General features: G+C 41.3%; 1 protein-coding gene across 5 annotated transcripts in view; it reads right to left on the bottom strand.

Annotated features, from left to right (window-relative positions):
• Window positions 1-507: 507 nt before the first annotated feature.
• The window catches only part of ZCWPW1 (zinc finger CW-type and PWWP domain containing 1), a 31642-nt gene continuing 16619 nt past the window's right edge, over window positions 508-15530 (bottom strand). For 3 of the 5 annotated variants that reach the window (XM_088016672.1, XM_028109927.2, XM_088016673.1), the window contains 7 exons: window positions 15124-15228; window positions 13950-14033; window positions 13037-13103; window positions 12503-12606; window positions 2400-2460; window positions 1750-1884; window positions 508-996 (listed from right to left, as the gene is read on the bottom strand). In XM_088016672.1, the coding sequence (XP_087872798.1) occupies window positions 689-996; window positions 1750-1884; window positions 2400-2460; window positions 12503-12606; window positions 13037-13103; window positions 13950-14033; window positions 15124-15228 (864 nt within the window). In that variant the 3' untranslated portion in view covers window positions 508-688. Of the gene's footprint in view, window positions 997-1749; window positions 1909-2399; window positions 2461-12502; window positions 12607-13036; window positions 13104-13949; window positions 14034-15123; window positions 15229-15530 lie in introns of all 5 variants that reach the window. The other 2 variants (XM_088016675.1, XM_088016674.1) reach the window with 2 other exon arrangements.

Raw genomic sequence — 15530 nt, 5'->3', positions numbered from 1 at the left:
TGGCACCTTCCACTTCTGTCTTTTCCTTCTCACCAAAAATGAACTATAATAAAGAGTTCACACCCGAGATCCCTCCCCCAGTCCTGGAGTTAGGTGACTGCCTTGAGGCGGGGAATAGTAAACCCAGAACGCTGGTAGCCAGCCCAGAACCCAGGGTCTGCCCCTCCTCTACCCATTCTCCTTCCCCTCCGATCATAACGAGCATGTGTCAAGTGCACCACCTCATTTAAGCATCTCCAAAAAGCTGAGCCGGGACTGGACGCACTCACCTGAGGCGTGACAAGACCACAATGGTTAGCGCTTTTCTCTAGGCCACGCACCTAGTAAGTGGCTGAGCTGGGGTCTCAACCCAGACCTGCCCTTCCCGACAGCCTTCTCCCAGGACTTGGGTGTCCCCACCTTCCCAGATCCCTATACTGTGCTGGCCTCCCATGGAAACAGGGACGTGCTACAGGGAGCGGAGGGGAGGGAGGGAAGCCCAAGGGAAGCATGTGGTTAGAGACCAACTACGGAAAGCCATAACCTGTTTTATTAACATGGAAACTGCACAGCTGGGACTTCAGCCAGGTGACTTGTAGCCGATGAACAAGCGCCACACTTAGCAGCCTCTCAGGGACCCTCTGAGGGCCTCTCCCTGCTGCTGGCAGGGAAGGGAGTGAGAGAGCAGCAGGGAGGCAGGTGCACACAGCTATTCCTCGAAGAAGGCCAACGTGAACTCCCCAGGGTCATCTCCACACTGCGGCCCCTCCAGTTGCTCTGGCTCTTTTCCAACATCTTCCAGGAGTTGCTCCAAGTCCAGGTCACTGGAGATGTCATCATCAGGGGGGACACTTCCAGCCGCCAGAGGATACTTCCAGCCTTCTTTCCCCCCCACGGGACAGACCCCGTGATGAGCTGGTGGGGTCAGGCCCTTGGGCACCATTCCAGCTTCTTTGTCCTTAGACAAGCTGGTTCCTGAGGCTTTCCTTTGAGGAGCTTTAAATTTTTTCTTAGGGCCTGGATGAAAAAATGATGAAACTGAGAGTCCTATTAGGCCAGCTGGCCTTACCTTTTACAAGTCAAACTCCTAAATTCCTATTTCCAAAAAAATCTCTAGGAAAGATGACTTTTCTCAATAGAAAGAAAATGGGCTTTGGAGTTAGAAAGACCTGGATTTAAGCCACGGATCTAGCCATATGCTAGTCCTGGGTCTTGAACAAATTTTAAACCCTTTGGGCCTTAGTCCTCTTATCTCTAAAATGGCAACTATCTAGTCATAGAGATATTGAAAGAATTAATGGGAACCAGCAAGAAGTATCTAGCCAGCTCACAGCAATACTCAATAAACGTCAGTTTCCCCCACTCCTCACCATCCTCCTGTTCTTGGATCAAATGACATCAATAACCATTATGTGCTACACTCTGCAATCTGAGATACCTAATTTTTATTCTTTTTTTTTTTTAAGATTTTATTCATTCATTCGAGAGAGAGAGAGACTGACAGAGAGCACAAGCAGGGGGAGAGGCAGAGGGTGAGGGAGAAGCAGACTCTGCACTGAGCTGGCAACCCGACATGGGGCTTAATCCCAGGACCTGGAGATCATGACCTGAGCCAAAGGCAGACGCTTAACCTCTGAGCCACCTAGATGCCCCTAATTTTTATTCTTTTTAAAAATAATGAGAAGCTATAAAGTTAAGAAATGATCCAGGAAGTGGAGACACGGACTTGAACCTTGTTTCCCATAGTTTTGCCCAGGCCCTGAGCCTTACCTGGCTGGTCAGGCTCCGATTTCCCATGCCTTTCTTTCCTTCCTGTTATGGGTACAGGAGAGGCTGCAGATTTATTTCCCAGAGCTCTCTTCATTGTCTTCTTTTGCTGGGTCACATCTTGTCCATCTGTTAGGCCTGTATCACGCCCACCCCCCAACCATGAAGGACATTTGTTTATTTTTCTCTAAATGACAGTTTGGCAAGGGTCCATGGACTCCCTACAGTTAGTCTCTGCCCTGCATCCTCTGCTCATTCTCAATCTAGTGAGTTTTCTCAGTTCCTTCCTTTTTCCCAAATATTTCTCTTTTTTTCTCTCTCCCTCCCTCCTCTCCACCACCCCCCGGCCTTTTTTCGTTCTGGACCTTCTTCTTCTTATGTTTTTCCTCATAGCCTGCCTCCTCCAGGAAGTCATCCTTCTTGGCTAAGAATTTAAGACATTCATTCCACATTTAACCTAAGATTTTATAATCAGAACAGAGAAGCAAGGAGGCTACAGCTTCCCTGGTGACACTAGTAGGAATCTTGACCATTTTTGCAGAGTTTAGAGCTCAGACAGTCAGTAAGATCCGGTGACCTGCAGACCCCTCCCACTGTCTGCTTCTGCTCTGCCTTAATGGCAACACATACCTGTTCCCAGCTGGCTTGCTTACCTCTTGCCTTGGGTTTTTTGGTCTGAATTTTGGCTGGCTTGGGACTGGACAAAGTTGGGTCCTGAGAATGGGAGAGAAAAAAAAGAAAATACAAATGAAGTCATATAACTGTGTTTTTAATAGAGTGGGATGCTATAGAAATGATGGGTGGTTAGGGGAGTCACATTGGGTTCTGTAGCCTGATACTGTTTAAATCAATGATAACAAAGATAAAACTGTTCTCCTTTCCATTCTATTTGGTATTAGTCAGTACAAGGCTTTAAGCACAAGAGAAAGAAATAAAGTTAGGCCATGAGCATGATTTAAAAAAAAACTGTTAAATTAAAAGTTAAACCAAAAAAAAAAAAAAACCAAACCAAAACAAAAAAAATAAAAGTTAAACCAATAACTAGACTCTTAGTGTTGATCACTTTATAGTGCATATAGATATTGAATTACAATGTTGTACCCTGAAACCTATATAATGTTACAGGCCAATTTTTCCTCAATAAGAAAATAATTAAAAAAAGTAAAAAATCTGTATTTCAGGACTTCCAGTTTCCAGTTCTACATGTAAGGGTTTGGAAGTCATCACTCTGTTCTAACAACAAGTAAAAAAGCTGAACAGACTGAAAAATCAACAACTCTTTTTGTTTTGATCAAAGAGGGAAGGACACAGGGCCACCAACCCTGAAGAAACAGAGAGGCAAATGCAGGAAGTCATAACTTACCAGAGCACAGACTCAGAAGCAGAAGAACCAGTCCTTCTCACAAGAACCAGTTCCAGGGCAGGAAAACCTCAACAGTACTAAATAAATTGTTCAATGCAGACAAGTCTGGGAGTTAAAAACTCCAGTGGTGCCCAGTCTTATAGGTGCTCCCAGACTTTTGTGAGTTTGACCTCCAGGAATCTGACCAGGTTTTTACAGAAAATATCAGAGAAAAATCCCTTCATGCTTCCAGCAGGAGGAGCAGGAAAGGAACCACTTTGAAATATACCAGAGCACTCTATCCTTCTGACAAAGGCCTGTTCTCAGGAGAAACTAGTTAACCACAGCCTAATCTACCAGGATATTATCAGAGCCTGACTGTCCAGAGGGAAGAGAAATATTTAACCCCAGCCCACTGTAACCATCCTGTCCCACCTAATCGGGGGTCTGTGTGTGTGTGTGTGTGTGTGTGTGTGTGTGTGTGTGTGTGAGAGAAACACTAAGAAACACTTTGAAGTTCACAGTCTGGTGTGTGTGTGTGTGTGTGTGTGTGTGTGTGTGTGTGTGTGAAACACTTTGAAGTTCACAGTCTGGTGTGTGTGTGTGTGTGTGTGTGTGTGTGAGAAACACTAAGAAACACTTTGAAGTTCACAGTCTGGTGTGTGTGTGTGTGTGTGTGAGAAACACTAAGAAACACTTTGAAGTTCACAGTCTGGTGTGTGTGTGTGTGTGTGTGTGTGTGAGAGAGAGAGAGAGAGAAACACTAAGAAACACTTTGAAGTTCACAGTCTGGTGTGTGTGTGTGTGTGTGTGTGTGTGAGAGAGAGAGAAACACTAAGAAACACTTTGAAGTTCACAGTCTGGTGTGTGTGTCTGTGTGTGTGTGTGTGAGAAACACTAAGAAACACTTTGAAGTTCACAGTCTGGTGTGTGTGTGTGTGTGTGTGTGTGAGAGAGAGAAACACTAAGAAACACTTTGAAGTTCACAGTCTGGTGTGTGTGTGTGTGTGTGAGAAACACTAAGAAACACTTTGAAGTTCACAGTCTGGTGTGTGTGTGTGTGTGTGTGTGTGTGTGTGTGTGTGTGTGTGAAACACTAAGAAACACTTTGAAGTTCACAGTCCAGAGCACAGATTCATTAAAGACATGAGCTCTAGGGCGCCTGGGTGGCTCAGATGGTTAAGCGTCTGCCTTCGGCTCAGGTCATGATCCCAGGGTCCTGGGATCAAGCCCCACATTGGGCTCCTGGCTCCGCAAGGAGCCTGCTTCTCCCTCTCTCCCTGCTCATGCTCTCTCTCTCTCTCTCTCTCTCTATCTCTGTGTCTCAAATGAATAAATAAAATCTTAAAAAAAAAAAAAAAGACATGAGCTCTAGGGTTGTCTGGCTGGTTCAGTCAGAAGAGGGTACAACTCTTGATCTCACGGTTGTGAGTTCGAGCCCCACACTGAGTATAGAGATTACTTAAATAAATAAAATTTTTTTAAAAAGAAAAAAGACATGAGACCTAATAGTAGGACTATAGAAAACATCCCCTCCCCTGACCCTTACCACCACATTACTAAAGGCATATTTAGGGATGCCTGGGTGGCTCAGTTGGTTGGATGTCTGACTCTTGATTTTTGGCTTGGGTCATAATCTCAGGGTTGTGGGATCAAGCCTGAGTCAGGCTTCACATTCAGCGGGGAGTCTGCTTAAGATTCTCTCTCCCCTGCCCCTATCCCCACTCACACTCTCCCTCCCTCTCCCCACCTAAAATAAATAAATAAATCTTTAAAAAATAAATAAAGGCATATTTACAACTGTTTCTTTTGCCTGGTACATTGTGTCTGGCAATCAAGAAAAAACTACAAGGCATATCAAAAGGCAAAAAACACAATTTGAAGAGACAGAACAAATATCAAAACCAGACACAGCATGGAATTATCAGATTGGAAACTGAAATCAAATACGATTAATATGCAAAAGGCTCTAATGGATAAAACAGCGAGGCAAGAACAGATGGGCAATGTAAGCAAAAGGATGAAAATCCTAAGAAAGAATCAAAAGGAAGTGCTAGAGATCAAAAACACTGTAATAGAAATGCAGAAAATGTCTTTGATGGGCTTATTAGTAGACTGAACATGGACGAGGAGGAATCCCTGAGCTTGAGGTTATCTCAACAGAAAACTTCAAAGCTGAAAAGCAAAGGGAACAAAGACTGAAAAAAAAAAACAAACCCCAACATATCCAAGAATTGTAGGATAACTGTAAAATGTGTAACATATGCACAATGGGAATACCAGAAGGAGAAGAAAAAAAGAAAGAAACCCAAGAAATATTAAAAACAATAATGATTGAGAAGCTTCTCAGACATTGGTCAGACACCAAACCACAGATTCAGGAAGCTCAGAGAACACCAAAAAGGACAAATGCCAAAGAACCACATGTAGGCATGTTATTTACAAACTATAAAAAATCAAAGATAAAGAAAAAGCCCTAAGGATTAAGGAATACACTTACTGTGATGAGCACCGGGTGATGTATGGAAGTGCTGAGTCACTAGAGTGTACACATGAAACTAATATTACACTGTATGTTAACTACCTGGAATTTAATAACCTTAAAAAAAGAAAAAGCCCTGGAAAAAGCCAAAGGAAAAGAACATCTTACCTGATACGCTAAGGAAGGGGAGAAAACAGAATCATATAAAATGCTCAGTTAAAAACACTTGTGGGGTGGGGAGGGGCACCTGGGTGGCTCAGTCAGTTAAGCATCCAACTCTTGGTTTTGGCTCAGGTCACGATCTCAAGCCCTGAGTGGGGCTCCACCCTGAGCATGCAGCCTGCTTAAGATTCTCTTTCTCCCTCTTACTCTGCCCCTCCCCACCACTTGCACACACACTTCTTGTCTCTCCAAAACAAAACAAAACAAAAAACCACTTGGAGGGTGCCTGCCTGGCTCCGTTGGTAGAACATGAGACTCTTGATCTCAGGGGTTGTAAGTTCAAGCTCCACGTTGGGTGTAGAGATTACTTAAAAAATAAAATCTTAAAAACACACACACACACACACACACACTTCAGGCAGAAGAAGAGTGGAAAACAAAAATAAGAAGAAAGAACAAGGGCAACAAATAGAAAATAGTAACAAATATTGTAGATATGAATCTAACTATATTAATAAATAATCTGAATATTAATGGTCTAAATACACCAATTAAAAGACACAGATTGTCAGAGTAGATTAAAAAACAGACCAAACTATATGTTGTCTACAAGAAGTCTACTTTAAACATAAAGATATATAAATACATTATAAAAGTAAATAGAAAAATACACCATGCTAATGCTAATCAAAAGAAAGCAGGAGTAGCTATTTCATTTCAGACAAAGCAGATTTCAAGGCAAGGAAAGTTATCAGGGATAAAGAATGGCATTACATAATGATAAAGGGGTCAAATCTCCAAGAACACATAACAATCCTTAAAGTGAGCCTGACAACAGAGCACCAAACTACATAAGGCAGAAACTGACAGAACTGCAAAAAGAAATAGTTGAATCCACTATCATAGCTGGAGACTTCAACACCACTCTATCAAAAATGGACAGATCCATGGACACCAGAATATCAGGAAGGACGTAGCTGAACTCAACAACACCATCAATCAACTGGATATAAGTGACATCTACAAGTTACTTCATTGTATTCAGTAGCAGAATACATATTCTTCTCAAGCTCACATGGAGCATTCACCAAAATTTATTGCATTCTGAGCCATAAAACAAAACTTAACATATTTAAAAGAATAGAAATCATACAGTGTCTGCTCCCAGACCACAACATGGTTAAACTAGAAATTAGTAACAGAAAGATAACTAAAAAGTCCCTAAATACATAAAGATTAAATTACATACTTCTAAATAACACATGGGTCAAAGAAGAAATCTCAAGAGAAATTTTAAAATATGGAACTAAATGAAATTTAAAATATGAACTAAATGAAAAGGAAAACACAATTTATCAAAATTTGTGGGATACAGCAAAAGCAGTACTTAGAGGGAAATTTAGCATTGAACACATATATTAGAAAAGAAGAGAGATCTAAAATCAGTAGTCGAAGTTTCAGCCTTGGGAAACTAGAAAAAGAAGAGCAAGTTAAATCCAAAGTGAGCTGAAGATTGAATGAAGTGATGAGAGATCCCTGAAGCTTTTTCTAAAAATTCTTAATTTCTCTGTGTGGCTCCTGACTGGACAGCACTTTCCCTATGGTCCTTTGCCCTTAATTGTTGAGCCTAGCAGGATGAAATTAAGTCTGGAAGGGCATTTAGAGGTGATGATGTCACCTGGCCTAATCTCTTCATTTTACAGATAAGCAGATCTGGGGTTTCAGGTATTGTGACTTCCCTTAGGGCCACACAGCTAGGCTGGCCTCTTGGCACTGTTTTCTGAAATTCTTCCAGCAAATACTGCTTGTTAGCAAAGCGAGCCTTGTGTTTCCCCACCACAATTCCCATTAGTGTTTGACTTGATTCCTCAAATAGTTTTTCACCTTCAAAAATCAAATAAATTAAGTTAAAATTTTAAAAAAGGTGAGCTGAAGAAAAGAAATAATAAAAATTGGAGTAGAAATTGATGGTATTATGAGAACAGGAAATTAGTAGAGAAAACCAATGAAACAAAAAAGCTGGTTCTTTGAAAAGATCAATAAAATTGATAAGCCTCTAGCCAAGCTAACCAAGAAAAAGAGAGAGAGGAAACAAATTACTAATATTGGAAAATATACTACAGAGCCCATGAGCATTAAAAGGATAATAAAGGAATACTATGAATAATTCTATGCAAACAAATTTGATAACCAAGAGGAAATGGACCGATTCCTTAAAAGATATAATCTGTCTAAATTCACACAAGAAGAAACAGACAATCTGAATAGGTCTATATCTATTAACAAAATTGAATCAGTAACCTGTAGCCAACCTTCCAAGACAGAAAGCACCAGACCTATGGGTTCACTGGTGAATTAGGGAAGAAATTATGCCTATTCTCTATAATCTCTTTCAGAGAAAAGAAGCAGAGAATACTTCTTAACTCATTCTATGAGGCCACCATTACCTGAATACCAAAACCAGTCAAAGACACTACAAAAAAAGACTATAGGCCAATATCTCTTATGAAAAGAGATACAAAAATCCTCAACAAAGTATTAGTAAATTAAATCCAACAATGTATAAACAGAATTATACACCATGAACAAATGGGATTTATTCAAGGCATGCAAGACTGGTTTGACGTTTGAAAATCAATTAATGTAATCCATCACATCAAGGGGCAAAAAAAGAAAAATCACATGATCCTATCAATAGATATAGAAAAAGCGTTTGACAAAATCCAACACCCATTCATGGTCAAAACTCTCAGTAAACTAGGAAGAGAGGGTAACTTCCTCAAGTCGACAAAGAACATCTACAAAAAACCTATAACTAGGGCGTCTGGGTGGCTCAGTTGGTTGAGCGACTGCCTTCGGCTCAGGTCATGATCCTGGAGTCCCGGGATGGAGTCCCGCATCGGGCTCCCTGCTCAGCGGGGAGTCTGCTTCTCCCTCTGACCCTCTCCCCTCTCGTGCTCTCTCTCTATCTCATTCTCTCTCTCAAATAAATAAATAAAAATCTTTAAAAACAAAAACAAAAACAAAAAACCTATAACTAATATCATACTTAATGCTGAGAAACTAGAAGCCTTCCCCCTAAGATCAGGAACAAAGCAAGGATGTCTCCTCTCATCACTCCTTTTCAACATCATATTGGAAGTTCTAGCTAATGCGGTAAGACAAGAAGAAATAAATACAGTTGACCTTTAAACAGTGCAGGGGTTAGGGGAGCTGACCCCTCACACAGTGGAAAATCTGTGTATAATTTTTTACTCCCCCAAAACTTAACTACTACTAGCCTACTGTTGACTGGAAGCCTTACCAATAACACAGATGATTCACATGTATTTTGTACATTATATGTATTATATACTGTATTCTTACAATAAACGTAGAGAAAGGAAGATATTAAAATCATAAGGAAGAGAATATATATTTACAGTACTGCACTATATTTATGGGGAAAAAAATCCACATATAAGTGGACCCGCATAGTTCAAACCTGTTCAAGGACCAACTGGAAAACAATCTCTGTTTGCAGATAACATAATCGCCTATATAGAAAAATCCAAGAGGATCAACAAAAACTCCAGAACTAATAAACATAGCAAGGTTGCAGGATACAGGTTCATATATAAAAGTCAATCACTTTCTTATATACCAGCAATGAACAATGGAATTTGATATTAAAAACACAAAAACCTTTATAGTAGCACCAAAAAATTTAAATACTTAGGTATAATTCTAACAAAATATGTACAAGATCTGTATGAGTAAAATTACAAAACTCTGATGAATAAAACCAAAGAATTAAATAAATAGATATTCCATGTTTGTGGACAGGAAGACTTAATATTTCAACAGTTTTTCCCAGCTTGATATATAGAGTCAATGCAATTCCAAACAAAACCCAAGCAAGTTATTTTGTAGGTATCAATAAACTGATTCTACAGTTATATGGAACGGCAAAAGACCCAGAACAGCCAACACAATACTGAAGAAGGACAAAGGTGGAGGACTGACCCTAGCCAACTTTAATACTTACTATAAAGCTATAGTAATCAAGACAGTGTAGAATTGGCAAAAGAACAAATGGGTCAATGGGACAGAACAGAGAGCCCCAAAATAGACCCATATAAAAACAGTCAGCTGAGGGCGCCTGGGTGGCTCAGATGGTTAAGCGTCTGCCTTCGGCTCAGGTCATGATCCCAGGGTCCTGGGATCGAGTCCCGCATCGGGCTCCCTGCTCCTTGGGAGCCTGCTTCTCCCTCTGCCTCTCTATCTCTCTCTCTCTCTGTGTCTCTCATGAATAAATAAATAAAATCTTTAAAAAAAAAAAAAGTCAGCTGATCTTTGACAAAAGAGCAAAGGCAATGACAGTTTTTTCAACAAATATGCTGGAACAACTGGACATCCACATGCAAAAAAAATGAACCTAGACATAGCCTTACACCCTTCACAAAAATTTACTCAAAATGTATTATAGATCTAATGTAAAAATGTAAAACTGTAAAACTCCTAGAAGATAACATAGGAGAAAATATAGATAACCTTGGGTATGGCAGTGACTTTTTATATACAACACCAAAGGCATGAAAGAAACAATTAATAGACTGACTTCATTAAAATTAAAAACATCGGGCGCCTGGGTGGCTCAGATGGTTAAGCGCCTGCCTTCGGCTCAGGTCATGATCCCAGGGTCCTGAGATCGAGCCCCGCGTTGGGCTCCCTGCTCTGTGGGAAGCCTGCTTCTCCCTCTCCCACTCCCCCTGCTTGTGCTCCCTCTCTCGCTGTGTCTCTCTCTGTCAAATAAATAAGTAAAATCTTTTAAAAAAATTAAAAATTAAAAATTAAAAAAATAATAAATAAATAAATAAATGTAAAAACATCCACTCTGCAAAAGACAATGTCAAGAGAATGAGAAAAACAGCCACAGACTGGGAGAAAATATTGGTAAAAGACACATCTGATTGAGGACTGTTACCTAAATATAAACAACTCATAAAACTCCACAATAAAAAAAATAAATAACCCAATTAAATGAGTGGACCAACCATTTTAATGGGCACGTCACCAAAGAAGATGTACAGATGGCCAATAGGAATATGAAAAGATGCTCCAGATCATACGTCATCAGGGAAATGCAAATTAAAACAACAATGAAATACCACTGCACACCTATTAGAATGGCTAAAATGTGGAACACTGACAACACCAAATATTAGCAAGGATGTGGAACAACAAAAAATCTCATTCAATGCTGATGAGAATGCAAAATGGTATAGCCACTTTGGAAGACAGTTTGTTCTCTTACAAAACTAAACATGCTCTTACCATACAATCCAGCAATCAAGCTCCTTGGTATTTACCCAAAGGAGTTGAAAACTTATGTTCTCACAAAAGCCTGTATGCAGCAGTTCATAGCAGCTTTATTCATAATTGTCCAAATTTGGAAGCAACGAAGATATCTTTCAGTAAGTGAATGAATAAATAAATATGGTACATCCAGAAAATGGAAAAATTCAGATAAAAAAAAAAGATACAAGCTATCAAACCATGAAAAGACATGAAGGAAACTTAAATGTATATTTCTCAGAAGCCAGTCTGATTCCAACTATATGATGTTCTCAAGAGGGCAAAACTATTGAGACAATAAAAAGATCAGGGGTTGTCAGGGGTTGCAGGGAGAGGGGTGAATAGGTAGAGCACACAGGATTTTCAGGGCTGTGAAAATATTCTGTATGATCCTATAATGATGTATACATATTGTTCTATATTTGTCCAAACCCATAGAATATAACAACTCCAAGAATGAATCCTACTGTAAACAATGGGCTTTGGGTGATTATAATGTGCCAGTGTAGGTCCATCAACTGTAAACAAATACACCACTCTGGCGGGGGTGTTGATAATGGGAAAGGCTGTGCACGTGTAGAGACAGGAGGGATACGGGAACTCTCTGTACTTTTTTTTAAATCTGTATTTCAGGCTGGGGCGCCTGAGTGACTCAGTTAAAGCATCCAACCTTGGTTTCGGCTCAGGTCATGATCTCAGGGTCATGAGATCAAGCTCTGCACTGGGCTCCCACTCACCACAGAGTCTACTTGGGATTCTCTCTCCCTCTCCTTCTGCATCCCGTGTCCTCCTCTTCATCCCCCACACTCTCTCTTTCTCTCAAATAAATAAATAAATCTTTAAAAAAATTATTTATTTATTTGACAGAGAGAGACACAGGGAGAGAGGGAACACAAGCCGGGGGAGCGGGAGAGGGAGAAGCAAGCCTCCCGCTAAGCCGGGAGCCTGACGCAGGGCCCAATCCCAGGACCCCGGGATCATGACCTAAGCCGAAGGCAGACGCTCAACGACTGAGCCACCCAGGCGCCCCTTTAAAATTTTTTTTAAAATCTATATTTCATATGCTTGAAAAGAGCCTAAGGAGGCAAGTGAATGACTAATTAAGACACTTAAGATTAAGTGTCCACACAGGGGAGGACAGAGAGTGAAGAGAGGCAACCTCCTATTCGCTGAAATTGCTCCAGTAAGAACCAAAGCACTACATTAAGAACTGAGATGATAACCAAGAAATAAGTTCCTAGAAATGTGATATATTAGAGAGAATAAATGAGGAAAGAGGAGAGTCCCCTTCCCTGAAGACCCCTAAGAGATAAGACCAGCGAGTCAGGGCCACCCTAAGCCAGGCACAGGATGGTTCCCTAGTAAGTATAAATCCATGCCAACCAGATGTCCTACAGGAATCTCCTAAAAGCAATTCCCAAGATCAATCTTACTTTTTTCTCTTCCTCCTCTTCCAACTCCTTCGCCTCCAACTCTGACTCTTCCTCTTCTTTCTCCAAGCAGGAATCTGGGCTGTTAGCCCCAGAAAGCCTTAAGTCTAGAACAGGAATAGGAAGGAAAGGCTAAAGAATTTATCCAATAAATTAGATGATGATTTAATGGCACTGATCCCAGAGAAGCAGTCTTCTAACTCTGCCTTTCATGTCCCAGCGGCATTTTCTCCATAAAACATGGCCCTAGATTATCACAGCACCACCTTTTCCAAAGTCCCACCACTCTTCAACATGCACCCTCCCTTCCCACCCTCTTTTTTTCTCCGTTCCTCTCTTCACCCATCCATCTATCCATCCATCCACCCTGGACACTTGGTCAATGGCATTCATGCAGAGCCTCCTGTTAGAATCCAGAACTAGGTGGATGACACTGGATATAAAATAAAGGTTCAGTTGCTGCCCGCATGAAGGACCTCCCTCTCTATGTCCTCTCCTCACCTCCTTCTCTGGCCCTCATCCTCCTACTGAGCCTACCTTTTCCTTCCCCACGACTGTCAGATCCATTGTATCGGCTCCAGAAACCAAACAAGTTAACCCGTTCCTGAGGCAACCGAGAAAAAAAGCATCATCCACTATCTCCCAGGGATGATTTTTGCTGTCCTTAAGACTTTAGTTATGGACTTTATATTCATATTCTATACCATTTTTACTTGAAATTTCATGTTCTGTTTATCTCAATTTCTGTGAAGATTAACTATTATATTATCTTTATAATATTTATATTATGTTATATAATTATACGCTATATTACTATAATCTCTTTCTTCCAGTTTATTTATAATTCAGTTTGTCATTCTCCACTGCACCCCCAAAGGCAGAATTTGAGGGTAAACACTGACCCTGCATAAGAGAGAGGTTAAGACACATACATCTGAGATCTAAAGTTAAATAGGGAGGTAGGATGCCCCCTACTACAAACTGTCTCTCTGTGGGATGAGAGAAGATCCCATTTGTCCAAGGGTAGGGGAAAGAATAAATGATTTTTTTTTTAAGATTTTATTTATCCATTTGAGAGAGAATGAGAGAGAGCGAGCATGGGGGCGGGGGAGGGTCAGAGGGAGAAGCAGGCTCCCTGCTGAGCAGAGAGCCTGATGCGGGATTCGATCCCGGGACTCCAGGATCATGACCTGGATGCGGGACTCGATCCCGGGACTCCAGGAGCATGACCTGAGCCGAAGGCAGTCGCTCAACCAACGAAGCCACCCAGGCACCCCAAGAATAAATGATTTAAGGAGTCAAGGGAATCTGGCCTGGGAAGAAAAGACTAATTCTAAGACTAAGACAGGATGATGGGAAAGTACAAGTCACTTTTCTGTAGTACAGAGTATATGGTTTGCTTTGTGTCCCAAGTCCCAAAGAGGAGCAGGTGTGTAGTCTGAACACTCACCTGTATACTGATCTGTTCTGCCTCTTGAGCCATCGTCAGGGCTGCTCCCAGCTTTTGGTTGCAGTCCTTGTTCCTGCACTTTTTCTGAAATAGAGGAAGATTAAAGTCAATGATAAATATTAAAGAAGTGACTCCTGGGGCGCCTGGGTGGCTCAGTTGGTTAAGCGACTGCCTGCGGCTCAGACCATGATCCCAGGGTCCTGGGATCGAGCCCCGCATCGGGCTCCCTGCTCAATCTTTAAAAAAAAAAAAAAAAAAAGAAGTGACTCCAACATACTGCTACTCACCAGACATGATCTTTAACTACATTTATTTCCAGTTCCTGATATTGATCTGATACTCCTATTCTTAATCTTTTGAGCTTAGAGACACAATCTCCCTTTATCCCCCCATAACAAACCTGTTACCAATTGCTAGCAATACAGTCAACCAACATTTTGGTGTCCTCTCCACAGTAAATCCCATGGAAATTTGGAGAGGCAAGATTAAAGGAGCTCAGGTGATTCCACTTTTAAGCTTCTCACAAATTTCTTTAGATCCAGTGACTTGATTTAATACTGCTTAATTTTTGAAGGCCCCAGAGCTGCTGGGCCTCTGCTTATTTCTAAGGCTGGCTGAACCCAAAGTGATTATAGGCAGGAAATATTATTTAGTTCATTCAGTGGTTCTCAACCAAGGAAGGTTTTTGCCTCCCAGAAGATATTTGGCAATGTCTAGAGACAATTTTTTTGGTTGTCACAACTGAGGCCAGGGGCAGTAGCATCCCCTGGCTAGATGTCAGTAGAGGCCAGGGATGCTGTTAAACATGCTAAAATACATAGGACTGCCCTCCACAACAAAGAATTATCAGGCCCCAAATGGTACCTGACTGAGAAACCCTGAGTTGGTATGTGCCCTCATTTCTGCCACACCTGCCTTGGCTAAACTGTAGAAAACTGCAGTCTTCAGGAAGACCCCCTACCTGCAGGCAAGGAAGGAGACTAAGAAAAATCATTATCCCGCTGCAATCCTGGTAGAAAGGAGAGTCCCTCATGAATAACCTCACCTTTGCACACTTGGTCAGACATGGACTTCCTCCCAACACAGCTTCCCCTGGGAGAAAATCAGGTTAAGTAAAAGGCAGATTTAGTTTTCAGGTTCCCTGTATCACAACTGACCCCCAGGGGTTGCTTACCACTCCAGCTAGCTCCAGGGACAGCTCCTGGAAGTTCTTTAGCATGTTGACTGGGATCCAAGCACGAGAGACTGTTTCTCCAAAAAATGTCACATGGTATTTAGACTGAAATAAAAAATGGTTTTCTTACGGCCTCTTGTCTTTCTCCTTGCTTTGGCCCTCTAGCCAGAAAAGGTGGGAGAAGAACTCAGCATTCATAAAAGGAAGGAGGTGCTGGGCCTCATCTGATGCCATAAACCTGACCCACCTACCCCACCTCAGTCTGTTCTTCCGTCCTGACCTCAGGAAACCTAAGCAACGCACAGTTACCAGAACCATAAATGTCCTAGTAATGATTAAATATTTAATTAGATACAAGTTGATTTTTATATGTGGGTAGTTATTTCTGTCTTTGTCACTCTAGTTAA

This window comes from Eumetopias jubatus, unplaced genomic scaffold (genome assembly GCF_037043125.1).
Source record: "Eumetopias jubatus isolate StellerSeaLion01/CBP00866 unplaced genomic scaffold, mEumJub1_p1.0 scaffold_12, whole genome shotgun sequence".
Taxonomy (NCBI): domain Eukaryota; kingdom Metazoa; phylum Chordata; class Mammalia; order Carnivora; family Otariidae; genus Eumetopias; species Eumetopias jubatus.
The sequence above is the reverse complement of the archived record's forward strand: the minus strand, read 5'-3'. Positions and strand labels throughout refer to the sequence as shown.